We start from the raw sequence: 15,083 nt of genomic DNA on the forward strand, positions 1-15,083 counted from the left end.
ATATTTTTAAAAAAATCCTTATTTTAAGCAAACCAGACGGCACAGTTTTCTTGTTTTGAAAAATTTACTGATAGCCAGGGGGACACTCAAACATCATTTACAAATGAAGCATTTTTGTTTCGTGAGTCTGCCAGATCAGAGGCAGTAGTGATCACCAGGGATGTTCTCTTGATAAGTGAGTGAATTGGACCATATTCCTGTCCTGCTAAGCATTCAAAATGTAACGAGTACTTTTGGATGTCAGGGAAAATGTATGGGAAAAAAGTACATTATTTTCATTAGGAATGTAGTGAAGTAAAAGTAAAAGTTGTAAAAAATATATATATAAACAGTAAAGTACAGATACCCCCCCAAAAATACTTAAGTAGTACTTTAAAGTATTTTTAATTAAGTACTTTCCACCACTGTCAAAAGTAATGCACTACGTGGGGAATAGGGTGCCATTTGGTGTGCTGACAGACAGTTGTGTAACCACTCCAGTAGCTGTCTACTCTCTGTATACTGACAAATGTTCTGTGGGCATTAGTTATGCCGGTTGACCACAACAAGAAATGCTCTATGGGCATTAGTTATGCTGGTTGACCACAACAAGAAATGCTCTGTGGGCATTAGTTATGCCGGTTGACCACAACAAGAAATGCTCTGTGGGCATTAGTTATGCCGGTTGACCACAAGAAGAAATGCTCTGTGGGCATTAGTTATGCCGGTTGACCACAACAAGAAATGCTCTGCCGCACACCAAACATTCCACATAACTTCACAATATGAAGCACAGTAATGAACGATGGAAGAAACTACGCAAGTAAAATGTTACAATGTAAATGATTCAGGAGAAATGCAGTCATTCAAACAGTCATTCCATTTGAGCAGTCACAGGGTAACTTACAACGAGAATATGAATACATCAAATCCCGTTGTTCACGCTCACAATCTACAGTACACTGTGCGGTACAGCGTTTACCGTGAATGCAGTCTCCGCTAACGCGGGAGAATTGCCTTTAAATTCAAATCACGCTGTAACGCTGAATTTCCACAATACGGATTGAATATGGCCCTAAGTGTAGTGTCTGTAGCCCGCTGACATTGCTGTCATGTACAGTAATCAGGCCAAAGACCTATACATTAAGTTCAGTGTTACGACTCCCTCTATATGATTACATCAAGAACAACCGCACCGGCGCTCTACTGTCGTAAAATCACACAGTTCAGTGAAATAAATCCTAATTTAGGGAAGTGTTCATCTCTCGTCGGCCACTCACAGTTCAAGTGCACTACAACCATCCCATCCCACCACCGAATATTGGCTTGTTTCAAAGATGGAGCATAAAAACAAGCAACCACTAGGCTATTCTATGTCTTGCTGGAGTGCTTAGGAGCCATTGTGAGAAGCAGATATGCAGAGGATGGATAGGGCCAGTAGGGTCACATACAGTATGTACTGCCATTTCATACCGCAGGTAAATGTCTTGTCCTGGAGGCAGCTACAAAGTTGAAATTTGCTATATTGTAAAAAATAATGAAAACAAATATGAGCTTTTTGTTTAAATTCCGATTTGATGACTTTGTGGCTGTGCCAGCTCAAATAAAATCAAATGTTATTTGTCACATACACATGGTTAGCAGATGTTAATGCGAGTGTAGCGAAATGCGTGTAACCGAGGCGGCCATCTCTGTCGGCGCCGGAAGTCATTAGCTAGTGTCCACTCTGCAGAGCAGCCTCCAGAACAAGACGTCCATGACGAAAAACGCTAATCTGCTTTCATACAACTTGTTTTTCTTGTTTCCCTTCTGTAATGTGCTTTCTGTCCATCCAAGATCTACTGGAAACAACAGTGACTTTAAACTCTAACTTTAAACCCTGAAAATATGCTCTGTCTAAAGCTGTGCAGATACAAGTTTCCTGTTTGCAATGCACCAACATTATACTGCTTGATCTTGCACTGGAGAGTACTACATGCAATCCACAGACATACAATGCCTTCAGAAAGTATTCACACCCCTTGACTTTTTCCACATTTTGTTGTGTTACAGCTTGAATTTAAAATGGAATAAATTTAGATTTTGTGTCACTGTCCTACACACAATACCACATCGTGTAAAAGTGGAATTATGTTTTAAGACATGAAAAGCTGACATTTCTTGAGTCAATAAGTATTCAACCCCACTCTAAATAAGTTGTGGAGTAAACATTTGCTTAAGTCACATAATAAGTTGCATGGACTCACTCCGTGTGCAATAATAGTGTTTAACGTGAAATTTGTTGAATGACTACCTCATTTCTCTACCCCACACATACAATTATCTGTAAGGTCCATCAGTCAATCAGTGAATTTCAAACACAGATTCAACCACAAAGATCAGGGAGGTTTTCCAATGCCTAGCAAAGGGCACCTATTAGTAGATAGGTAAAAATTTAAAGAAGCAGACATTGAATATCCCTTTGAGCATGGTGAAGTTATTAATTACACATTGGATGGTGTACCATATCCAGTCACTACAAAGATACAGGCGTACTTCATAACTCAGTTTGCCTGGAGAAGAAGAAAACTGCTCAGAGATATCACCATGAGGCCAATCGTGTCTTTAAAACAGAGTTAAATGGCTGTGATAGAAAACTGAGGATGGATCAACAATATTGTGGTTACTCCGCAATGCTAACCTAAATGACAGAGTGAAAAGAAGGCTGTACAGAATAAAAAAAATATTCTAAAACATGCATTGTGCTTGGAATAAGGCACTAAAGTAAAACTGCAGAAAAATTGGCAAAGAAATTAAATGTATGTCCCGAATACGAAACGTTATGTTTCGGGTAAACGAAAACAACACATCAATGAGTACCACATATTTTTTCAAGCATGGTGGTTGCTGCATCATGTTATGGGTATGCTTGTCATCGGCAAGGACTAGGGAGTTTTTTTTAGGATAAAAAGAAACGGAATAGAGCTAAGCACATGACCTAAGACATAATACACTGGAGTTGCTTACCAAGACGACATTGAATGTTCCTGAGTGGCCTAGTTACAGTTTTGACTTAAATCGGCTTGAAAATCTATGGCAAGACTAGAAAATGGCTGTCCAGCAGTGATCAACAACCAACTTGACAGAGCTTGACAAATAAAAAAAATTATTATGTGCAAATATTGTAAAATCCAGGTGTGCAAAGCTCTTAGACGTACCCAGAAAAACTTACAGCTGTAATCACTGCCAAAGGTGATTCTAACATGTATTGACCCATCGGGTGGGAATACTTATGTAAATGAGATATTTCTGTATTTAATTTTCAATATATTAGCAAACATTTCTAAAAAAGATGTTTCCCCTTTGTCATAATGGGGTTTTGTTAGTAGATGCGTGAGACTTTTTATTTATTTAATCCATTTATGATTTCAAGCATTGTAACACAACAACATGTGGAATAAGTCAAGGGGTATTGAATACTTCCTGAAGGCCCTGTAGAGTGTCATCACTGAATCGATCTCTTTTAAGGCACTGTCATTGTTCGGTCATAACAAAGTCATCCTGATGATTAATAAACCTCTGCACAGTTCAAAATAATCTCCCAAACTACTGTTGTAGTGACGTCATCACTAAACCACTGACAATCAGGGACATTCTAAAACAAAGAGATATGAAAGGAACAGTACATTCACTAAGAATTTTTACAGACTCGTTCACCTGATTAAAAAAAGAAACAGTGGCGACAAAAAAACTACTTTGCTCAGGAACTTGCTGATAGATCATATGGAAGAAAAATATACATGCAAAGGTTTTGTTTTTTTTCAGTACTTAAATATGCAGTGGTAGGAAAATAAATCAAATTTACAACCAAACTGGGATTTTTAAACACTCTTTCAATGTACAACACTGCTTTCATCAAAATACTTTAAACATTGCAATTTCTGAAACAGAATATTTGGCATATTGCACAAAAAAAGAACAAAAAAATATTTTGATGAAATCTACAGAGGAGAAAGGTTCCAGAATCAATGTGGTCAGTGATCAGTATTCACAATTGGTCTGTGTGCTGTGCCCTCCAAGTTGTGTGACATCCCAAAAACCCTTGTGTCCTTCCGTCACAATGCTCCTGAACTTTGGCAGAGGTCAAGAGTTCAGAGTTCAGGGTCATAGGTCAGGGTTTCAGTAGTAGTAACGTTGCATCTCTGTCCAGTTGGTGATCCAGTACTTCTTGTCTGGATCCTCTGGCTGGAAGCCCATGTTAAACTGGTAGCGTTCCTCCTTACGGATTTTCACTCCATGGTACTTTGGCATAATCCGGTAGTAGATGGCCCGCTTGAAGAAGCCAAGCTGTTGAGAAGACAGACAAGTAGACAACACAGCATTAGGGAAAGCCATATTCAAATAGTGTTGAACTGTTGATTTTTTTTTAAATGTAAGAATTGGAATATCTGGAGGCTAAACTCAGGAATTAGACAAAGTTAGACCATTTCTGTTAGAAATGTATTTTCCCATAGAGTAAAAAAAGTGATTGAAGAGGAAAGAGAGTAGTCATTCATCAGGAGAGTGAGAGATGCTGCAGAATAGATACTTAGTAAATACGGTAGAACAGACAAGTAGAAAATATTAGGTACAGCACACTATCAGCCTGAAAAAGAAGGGGGACACAAACGCTAGTTAGAATTGACAATGAAGAAGAGTTAGTATGGAATAAATCCAAAATTCCCCTTCGACACATTACTAGCCAACAACCAAATTCATCCCACAATCTACAAGGCGTTACATCTAGTGTGCTAGACGCTGCCCGTGGCGGAGGCCGGAGGACTGCATTACCCAGGCGCCCTAGTGGAGTGTAGCATGGCCCCTCATTGGGGGCCTCTCCTGTCTCAGTAGTCCTCAGTCAGCCTCTCCGTCTCTGAGGGCTGGCTCTTCATCTCAGCCTTCTGGCCTTTGGCCTCGTACATCTCCCTCCTGCTGGCCCTCCTGAAGAAGCCACACTGGGGGACCACGCGGTACAGTTAGACTGGAGCTACATGGAGAACCTAACGACTACAGTAGCTCGCGGTAGCGAGCTAGTGCTATTGGGTTTAATGCGGCAGCACTTATACATACTGTAGGCTAGTCACTAGCAGTAGCATGCTAAAACTAGCGCAGTTGAGTTTAATGGAGTATTACTGATAGGTACAGTATAACATACCTGATACAAACAGTCAATATAAAAAGGCAGTCACAAATGTAGGCAAAATAGAATAATTTATTTTACTGGTGCATTGGAGTAAATGGGATACTATTGCAAGCAAGCAGTGTACAACAGACATGTCATAACAGGTTTACATTCAAAAATGATACCCACAAAAAGTATAGTTATAGTTATTAATCAGAAAGTCATTAGGGTTCTCACCTTCCACAGTATGATGCTGATGACTCCTAACAGCAGGATTCCTGCTACCACGGCAACGATGATGATCCACAGGGGAACCTCGTAAGGTGTTTCCACCCCAAGGACTGGGTCAATGTCCACTATGAACTGGAGGATGGAAAAGAAAGAGAGAGAAAGAAAGAGAGAAAGAATGAAAGAGAGGAATATCACAATCAATATACATATCATCCATACCATACTAAGAATACCATTTGTCTACATCATCATCATCGTTATGACACTAACCTCTCTGGTCTCATTTTCCATCTTGATGGTGGGGTTGTCCGTCACAAGTTTCAGTGTGGCCTGACCTCTAACCTTAATCCTCAAAGCATTTTTATAGTCCTGCCAAACACACACAACCCAAAAAGGTATGGTCATGACCCTATTCAGATTTGGCAATTTGACCCTTTTGGTCAAAGAGTCTTGCTGTATCATCTGACCTCTCACCTCTAGCATAGTGCTGTTCCACACCCGTGACCTCACAATGATCTTGGCAGAGGTAGACATGTTGATCAAGGGACAGGTGAACGTCACACAGCGGGCTGTCCACTTTGAACAATCCTTCACAACAAAAACATGCCCAGAATTAGGACCGGACACTAGACACTAGGCTCATCAATGGTGCTTCTAGAGCCCTTAAATTACAGTAAGTGTCTGGATGAGCTTTTATGATCACAGCATCAGAATTGTTAGATCATGGACATAATTAAATTGTCTAAATGGCCTGTCCTCACCAGTAGGTAGGTCTCTTTACGAGGAGTCAGCACGGTAAGGACAGCCTGTGGCTCGATGATGCGAGGGTGTTCGCCCTCCACCGCTCGCTTGGGACGTTTGCTCCTGTTCTTGGACAACTGGGCAGAGAGAGACAGACAGGAGAGGAGGAGAGGACGAGAAAGAGAGAAAAGGTAGAAGAGGAATATACAAAGAAGGGGAGGCGACAGACAAAGAGGCACATTACAACAGTAATTACTGGAATGGAAATAAAGACAACTCCTGCTAACTTCTCAAAATATCATTGACCTTTTTAGTCTATCTTTGTGCAGACATAGGGCTCTATTCAATCTGTATTGCTGAAGCGTTACAGATTCCAAGACAGAACTGTATAGGTCATTTCCGATTGAGCAGACATACGCAGCGTTTACCGTGAATGCAGTCTCCGCTAAAGCGGGAACATTACCTTTAAATGTCAATCATGGTGTAAAGCTGAACGTCCGCGGTGCGGATGGGCTCGATTCAATCAGATCTGCTTTACCCGACATCTGCTTAGCGATTGTTTTGGTGGTGTGAGAACCTTTTACCTTCTGAGAACCTTTTTTTTACCATGGTTTTTTGTGTGTGTGTGTTAAAGTTAGGAGAACATTCCCTTAATGTCACACAGAACCTATCTAGAACGTGATTACAGAGTTCTCAGAGTACACAACACTAATGTTCTAGACACGTTGCAAGAGCATTTATTTGCTTCAAGTTGTCAGGACGTGGTCCCAAAGACATATTCTCACCCTCAAAAAAAAGTCATCAAACATCACACCTTGCTACTGTTAAAACAGAGCCAATCACAGTTATTTTTGTCTGTTGGCAAGGTTAGGGACACACACACACACACACACACACACACACTGTGCATGTTCATTTACACAGTAATTATTATTCAACATGTCCTCACCTGGGATTTGTACTCACAACCTCTTGGTTCACGTCTTTCAGCACTTCCTGTTACGCCACCATGTGTTCCAGTAATCAATTCATTTGACTGTTCTCTTATCGTTGATTTGATTGACTTATTTCAACAATTTCAGCATTTTCTGCTTTGTTGTCTAATGTTGGTGGGGCATATTAACCTGTTTTAACGCCTGTGATCAATAAACTTTTTTCTTTAGTGTACTTTTAACAGAGCTGAGATTTACGTCAAAGTGCATTCGCACTTTTGCTTACGGAGGAGAGCTTTGGGTTTCTTCTGGAAGAGGCCCTAACTATCCTGGCCAAATAAGCACATGCTCTAGAGATATCCCTTATTGGGACAGTGACTTGGTTGTTCGTCATTGATGGTGGCCTGGATTCTAGACCCCGCTAGTGGTGTCAGACAACTCTAACTTCCTGAGCAATAGATGTTCACGTCTTCATTTGGCAACAGTTACAACACAGCTATCTGATCTAATTTAAATGAGTTTCTCATTGAAAGATGGGAACTGGTAGAACTCTAGACCGTATTTGTTAAATCCACACAACATATATTCTGTGTAGAACAACATACGTCTCTGATAAAGACTCCCATCAGCATCTCGTCACTGGATTTCGATCTGCAACACCCCTAATTGGTTGCTGTAAGGTGGCTCAGGTGATAGTGTTGCTTCTGATAGAAACATACCTAGAACATGGTTGCCATGTTGTCAGAATATCAGAAATGTGTATATTTACAGTACAGTAGCATGTCTGCCAGTTGTAACAAAAACAATACACAACACAGAGTTCCATCTCCAAGTTTTAATGTGGAAAAAAATGGTCAAATGGCAACAGAATCACTTGAGACCAATGTTTGGGGGTAACATATTACTTACAGTTGTATTACTTTTATTTGTAGGAGTGATATAACGAGTTCATGTCTTCAAATACTGTATTGTTATTACAGTTACTTTTTCAAGTAAGCCATATATTACTTTCAGAAACATACCTCTACCGGTGTGTTATATATATTTTTAAAGCTTTGTCTCATACTAACAGAATTCATGCTGTAGGCTAACACGTTTCCAATAGGCTACCGTAAAGCTGAAAATCAAAGAAAGATGGCAGCTGTGTTCTTACCCCGCTTAGCCTTTTCCTTGTTGAAATGCTCCCATTATTTTGAGTTAATCAAGGTGAAAGAGAACAACGTTTAAGTCAAATGCAAACTCTGTGACCTCCCAAGTGGTGCAGTGGTCTAAGGCTCTGTTGGTGCAGTGGTCTAAGGCTCTGTTGGTGCAGTGGTCTAAGGCTCTGTTGGTGCAGTGGTCTAAGGCTTTGTTGGTACAGTGGTCTAAGGCAGTGGTCTAAGGCTCTGTTGGTGCAGTGGTCTAAGGCTCTGTTGGTGCAGTGGTCTAAGGCTCTGTTGGTGCAGTGGTCTAAGGCAGTGGTCTAAGGCTCTGTTGGTACAGTGGTCTAAGGCAGTGGTCTAAGGCTCTGTTGGTGCAGTGGTCTAAGGCTCTGTTGGTGCAGTGGTCTAAGGCAGTGGTCTAAGGCTCTGTTGGTGCAGTGGTCTAAGGCTCTGTTGGTGCAGTGGTCTAAGGCTCTGTTGGTGCAGTGGTCTAAGGCTCTGTTGGTGCAGTGGTCTAAGGCTCTGTTGGTGCAGTGGTCTAAGGCTCTGTTGGTGCAGTGGTCTAAGGCTCTGTTGGTGCAGTGGTCTAAGGCTCTGTTGGTGCAGTGGTCTAAGGCTCTGTTGGTGCAGTGGTCTAAGGCTCTGTTGGTGCAGTGGTCTAAGGCTCTGTTGGTGCAGTGGTCTAAGGCTCTGTTGGTGCAGTGGTCTAAGGCTCTGTTGGTGCAGTGGTCTAAGGCTCTGTTGGTGCAGTGGTCTAAGGCTCTGTTGGTGCAGTGGTCTAAGGCTCTGTTGGTGCAGTGGTCTAAGGCTCTGTTGGTGCAGTGGTCTAAGGCTCTGTTGGTGCAGTGGTCTAAGGCAGTGGTCTAAGGCTCTGTTGGTGCAGTGGTCTAAGGCTCTGTTGGTGCAGTGGTCTAAGGCTCTGTTGGTGCAGTGGTCTAAGGCTCTGTTGGTGCAGTGGTCTAAGGCTCTGTTGGTGCAGTGGTCTAAGGCTCTGTTGGTGCAGTGGTCTAAGGCTCTGTTGGTGCAGTGGTCTAAGGCAGTGGTCTAAGGCTCTGTTGGTGCAGTGGTCTAAGGCTCTGTTGGTGCAGTGGTCTAAGGCTCTGTTGGTGCAGTGGTCTAAGGCTCTGTTGGTGCAGTGGTCTAAGGCTCTGTTGGTGCAGTGGTCTAAGGCTCTGTTGGTGCAGTGGTCTAAGGCTCTGTTGGTGCAGTGGTCTAAGGCTCTGTTGGTGCAGTGGTCTAAGGCTCTGTTGGTGCAGTGGTCTAAGGCTCTGTTGGTGCAGTGGTCTAAGGCTCTGTTGGTGCAGTGGTCTAAGGCTCTGTTGGTGCAGTGGTCTAAGGCTCTGTTGGTGCAGTGGTCTAAGGCTCTGTTGGTGCAGTGGTCTAAGGCTCTGTTGGTGCAGTGGTCTAAGGCTCTGTTGGTGCAGTGGTCTAAGGCAGTGGTCTAAGGCTCTGTTGGTGCAGTGGTCTAAGGCTCTGTTGGTGCAGTGGTCTAAGGCTCTGTTGGTGCAGTGGTCTAAGGCAGTGGTCTAAGGCTCTGTTGGTGCAGTGGTCTAAGGCTCTGTTGGTGCAGTGGTCTAAGGCTCTGTTGGTGCAGTGGTCTAAGGCTCTGTTGGTGCAGTGGTCTAAGGCTCTGTTGGTGCAGTGGTCTAAGGCTCTGTTGGTGCAGTGGTCTAAGGCTCTGTTGGTGCAGTGGTCTAAGGCTCTGTTGGTGCAGTGGTCTAAGGCTCTGTTGGTGCAGTGGTCTAAGGCTCTGTTGGTGCAGTGGTCTAAGGCTCTGTTGGTGCAGTGGTCTAAGGCTCTGTTGGTGCAGTGGTCTAAGGCTCTGTTGTATTGGTTATTGTGCACATGTTTTTATGGGTCTCATCCCCTGTATTATTTATAGGTTTACACCTCGCTCTTGTGTTTTTGTTACATCCCTGTGTTATATAAATACGTGTTTGTTTTTGTTACAACCCTGTGTTATATACACACACACACACGTGTTTGTTGTTGGGCTTCGTCCCCGTCATTTTCATGACGTACTTTATTTTGGGTTGGAGAAATAAAAAAAAACTATTACGTATTCCTGCGCCTGCCTCCCATCATTATACAGCGTGACAATATCTATAGGGAATGTGCTTATTGGGCCAGTATAGTTAGGCCCTGACCAGAAGAAACCATAACCCCTCCTCCCTAGGCAATTGTGATCTGATTGGCTCAACAACAGTAACAAGATGTGATGTGTAATGACATTTTGGGGGAAACATGAATGTTCTTGCAACGCTCCCATGAAACTTGTCTAGAACATTAATATCTTGTATTCTGGGAACATGGCAACCATGTTCTGTGTATGTTTGGTGGGACGTTGATTGAATATTCTCCTAACCCCCCGAAAACTGGACACACAATTCAACTTGTCTATAACATGAATAACTTGTGTTCTGTGAACATGGTAACCATGTTCTGGGTAACTTCAATGTGACATTAAGGCAATGGTCTCTTGGAGACATTCCTTGCACATCATGGAAAGGTTCTCATGAAAACGTTAGTTCATGACCTAATGACACTATTATGGGAACGTTCTCTAAAGTTGTAGAAACCTTTGTTGTTAGCTGGGGAGCAGCTGCTCACCGATTTGACAGCTCCAACATAGTTACACCTCCGTCACCGCCAAAAAACAGAGATCGAGGAGTCCTACATTAATCTTATTTTATAACACACTGGTCCCAGATGTCCATAGAGATACAATATAATTCGGTGGCCTGTATAGAGCCTCAGCAAGACTCTGGAAACTCACTGTGAGGTTGAGAAGATTGACGATGTCCCCTGGAGGGACACAGTGGGTCTCAGTTGTCCCCTTGGTGACGATCTCAGTCAGGTAGAGAAGCCACTTCCCACTGGTCACCTCGAAGGGCCACTCAAACTCTACGGCCAGGATCCCCAGCGCCCCCAGAGGCTCTCCCTCCACTGACACCTGGTGGTAGCAGGGTGGTATCAAAGTCACCACAGGACAGACACAGGGCAACAGGACAGATATCGATATAGAAATACAATGTATACAAAGCTGACAGGATTCCTCATTCTGTGACAGCAAAGCATGTCTGTTCTACATAAAGAATTGGCAAAGTCTTTCCATCCACAAATTACCTCACAATACTGTTAACGCCTACAAGTACAGGTCAGAATGTAAGGGAAACATGACTCACTAGCCCACAACATGGCTGACGTTAGCTAAGTGTTGGTGTCTCACCTTGAAGGTGTATTCCACAAGACTGCCCACATCACTGGTCGTGTTCATAGCTGATTCTCCCATCACCTCCCCGCTGAAGTAGGTCTGGACCAGGGGATTCTCTCTGTTTAGAGAGGGAGAGAAGGGGAAGAAGAAGAGAGAAGAAGAAGGATCAACAGTCAAAGTTAGTTGGCTACAGTGTTATACCTCCTTATCCATTTTGAATGAATCCAGCCACACAGCATGGCATCAGGACAACATCAAACATGTGTTAAAAGTTCCACTTACATGGAGAAGGAGGTCTGGATGGAGGTCTCTATCAACAGAGCCACAGACACCGGGTACAGGTCATTCTGCTCACTCAACCTGGGGAAACAACACCGACACAAGTGTTTATTCAGCTAGCTTACCCACTTAACCCTATTCATATTTCAACCTTGGACATAAAGACTGACTGTTGCCGATCTGATAATGAGTTCACGATATAGAGCGACGACAAATGCCTCCTGTTACTTACGTGGACAACAGCAACTGAGACTCAATCTCCCTGGTTTGGAGGTTGATCCCTGTTGTTTCAAAGATGAGCTGCAGAGAGACCTGCGAAACCCCAGGATGGTCATAATATTTGAACTACTGCCAATCAATATTCCAATAGGTTCAAATGAATGCACGGTATAAATGATACGTGGAATAACACCGTGCCCTTACCTTCTCATTGCTCCTCAGTGGATTCCCCAGCTCACACATAACAGTCTCTCCAGCACGACATTCTACACCAGTATCCTGCACATAATATAGGTATGGTTCTACTGTCTGCATGTACAGGACGTACTACAGTTAAAGGAGCAATTCAAGTCAATAGCCAGAATTCCCCCTAACCCTCTGTCACCCTCCGGTGGACTTACATGGGAGCGCACGCCAGAGTAACGGAGCGTGGAGGGGGTGGAGATGTTGAGCATGGCCTGGTGGGCGTCCTCAGCTACCTTCCCAGGGCCTGGCACGTTAGTTATCTCCACAAGTAGCACCACCTTTTTCACATTACTGCTGTACTGCAGCAATTGGCGTTTCCCCTGACTGCGTACAAACAGAGAGCAAGCATCACAGTTCATGCATGATTTATTTAGCCTTTATTTTACTAGGCAAGTCAGTTAAGAACAAATTCTTATTTACAATGACGGCCTACACCGGGCCGATACTGGGCCAATTGTGTGCCGCCCTATGGGGGCTCCCGATCACGGCCGTTGTGATACAGCCCGGGATCGAACCCGGGTCTGCAGTGACACCTGCGTTACTCGGTCCCTTAAATTATTAGGGGCCTTATACAAAATACTGCACCAGAGAGAGATCGTGTTGAATCTGAAGCACTGTGGTCCCCGCCGTTTTTTGGGGAGGTCTACTATATTTGGATAGTCCATCTGTAGATGCTCTACGGATTGTCATACTATCAACAAACTATCTGTTGATGAGCAACTGACTATCTGTTGATAAGCAACTGCTTCCTGAAGTTAGGTTAGGGTTTTCGGGTAAGTTTTAGAATACGGGTAGGGTTTAGGTTAGAGTTAGGATAATGGTTAAGTTTAGGGTTAGTAGATAGTCTGTAGAGTGGACAATGCAAAGAAATTGTCACCAACTATTCTACATGATTGGGGCTTGATCAAGTCTCGATTAATTCAATTCCAACTTAATTTTCAACGTATTCAGACTGATACCCCGTGTTTTACATATCTTCCTCTGTGTTTTCCACATACCTGGGGTAAGGCTTCAGTAACTCGTTCGCAAACGCAGCTGTTAGCTGCAGGTTACTGGTGCACCTGTTGTCTGAGCCACACTCCTTCTGGAAGTTGATCTGCAAAGGAGGAGAAAGAGTTCCAAAACGTACTCATCACTACATACATACTCAATGGAATTATTCCTAAGCCCGTAACATACCTCTTTCCTCTCAGTCACTTTCTGTTTGTGGCTCAGTACAGGGTAGGAGTCCAGGTTCTGCAGGGCCTTTCTAACTTTGGGTTTCTGCTCATCCAGGGACACGTTGAGGGAGAAAACCACCGGCTCCAGTTTGTCCCTCACAGGATCCTGGAGATGATGATACAGATGAGTGTGTGTTTGGTCATATGTGTGTGTGCCTGTGTGAGCAGTCATATACAGTGCACTTGGAGAGTATTCCGTTTTGGTGCCCTTTCCCAGATCTGTGCCTCGACACAATCCTGTCTCGGAGGTCTACGGACAATTCCTTCGACCTCATGGCTTGGTTTTTGCTCCAACATGAACTGTCAACTTAAGGGACCTTACATAGACAGGGGTGTGCCTTTCCAAATCATGTCCAATCAATTGAATTTACCACAGGTGGACTCCAATCAAGTTGTAGAAACATCAAGGATGATCAAAGGAAACAGGATGCACCTGAGTTCAATTTCGAGTCTCATAGCAAAGGGTCTGAATAATTACGTAAATAAGTAAATCTGCTCAAATTCCCCAAAACTTTTTTTTGCTTTGTCATTATGGGGTATTGTGTGTAGATTGATGGGGGGAAAAATGTAATACATTTTAGAACAAGACTGTAATGTAACAACATGTGTAAAAAGTCAAGGGGTCTGAATACTTTGCAAATGCAGTGTGTGTGTGTGTGTGTGTGTGTGTGTGTGTGTGTGTGTGTGTGTGTGTGTGTGTGTGTGTGTGTGTGTGTGTGTGTGTGTGTGTGTGTGTGTGTGTGTGTGTGTGTGTGTGTGTGTGTGTGTGTGCGTGTGTGTGTGCGCGCGTGTGTGCAGTATTTACCTCTAGTCTGAGCTCCAGCACCTGACACTCGGTCTTGGGAGATGGCATGGTAAGGAGGCCTGTGTAGGTGGCAAGCTTATTGACAAGGAAGAGAACTCGAGGGCTCCGGCGATGCATGTCGGCTTCCACTGTGTACTTCACCACTGCAAAGGGAGGAAAAACAAAAGTAGTTAGATGCACAGCCATACATACAGTACATCCCCCTCCATACTGTATGTATTTAGACAGTGAAGATTTTTTTATTTTTGTTCGGCTCTATACTCCAGTTTCATATTAGGGGACATTATAGCATGTCAGCTTTTAGTTGAGGGTACTTTCATACATAAAGTGTATCTGTTTTACAGTTTAGAAATGAAAGCACTTCATGTTTCAAGTCCTCCCCATTTAAAGAAGTCCTAAGTACATTTTTATATTTTAGCAGACACTCTTATCCAGAACAACCAGGGTTAAGTGCCTTGCTCAAGGGCACATCGACAGATTTTCTCCTACCCGGCTCGGGGATTCAAACAAGCAACCTTTCAGTTACTGAACCGACGTTCTCAACCGCTAGGTTAAATTCACTTATAATGTATTCAAAAGCTTATTATTGGGTCCCACATTGCTTGCATGCAATGAATACATCATGCTTGTGACTGCACAAACCTGTTGGATACAGTTGCAGTTTGTTTTCACACAGTAGGAACACAATGGTGAATACTGTCTTGTGCAATTGGACAATTGGACAAGGACATCCCTGTCGGGCCAAACCCTCCCCTAACCCGGATGAATTGTGTACCGCTCCATTGGTCTCCCAGTCGCGGCCGGCTGCGACAGAGCCTGGACTCAAACCGGGATCTCTAGTGGCACAGCTAGCAGCTGTGATGCAGTGCCTTAGACCACTGCACCACTCGGGAGGCGGCAGTTTCAATTTTAAGAGTTCAGAAACATCTTATCTC

The 15,083-nt window shown here is 43.4% G+C and overlaps 1 protein-coding gene across 2 annotated transcripts in view; it reads right to left on the reverse strand.

The window, feature by feature from the left end:
• Positions 1-3,209: 3,209 nt before the first annotated feature.
• The window catches only part of itga3b (integrin, alpha 3b), a 53,221-nt gene continuing 41,347 nt past the window's right edge, over positions 3,210-15,083 (reverse strand). For both annotated transcript variants that reach the window (XM_024386737.2, XM_024386738.2), the window contains exons 12-26: positions 14,149-14,291; positions 13,303-13,449; positions 13,122-13,219; positions 12,279-12,447; positions 12,082-12,156; positions 11,891-11,970; positions 11,662-11,739; positions 11,395-11,497; positions 10,942-11,118; positions 6,112-6,228; positions 5,825-5,938; positions 5,621-5,719; positions 5,357-5,482; positions 4,789-4,952; positions 3,210-4,305 (exon numbers count right to left, since the gene is read on the reverse strand). In XM_024386737.2, the coding sequence (XP_024242505.1) occupies positions 4,842-4,952; positions 5,357-5,482; positions 5,621-5,719; positions 5,825-5,938; positions 6,112-6,228; positions 10,942-11,118; positions 11,395-11,497; positions 11,662-11,739; positions 11,891-11,970; positions 12,082-12,156; positions 12,279-12,447; positions 13,122-13,219; positions 13,303-13,449; positions 14,149-14,291 (1,637 nt within the window). In that variant the 3' untranslated portion in view covers positions 3,210-4,305; positions 4,789-4,841. The remainder of the gene's footprint in view (positions 4,306-4,788; positions 4,953-5,356; positions 5,483-5,620; positions 5,720-5,824; positions 5,939-6,111; positions 6,229-10,941; positions 11,119-11,394; positions 11,498-11,661; positions 11,740-11,890; positions 11,971-12,081; positions 12,157-12,278; positions 12,448-13,121; positions 13,220-13,302; positions 13,450-14,148; positions 14,292-15,083) is intronic.

Source organism: Oncorhynchus tshawytscha, linkage group LG24 (genome assembly GCF_018296145.1).
Source record: "Oncorhynchus tshawytscha isolate Ot180627B linkage group LG24, Otsh_v2.0, whole genome shotgun sequence".
NCBI lineage: Eukaryota > Metazoa > Chordata > Actinopteri > Salmoniformes > Salmonidae > Oncorhynchus > Oncorhynchus tshawytscha.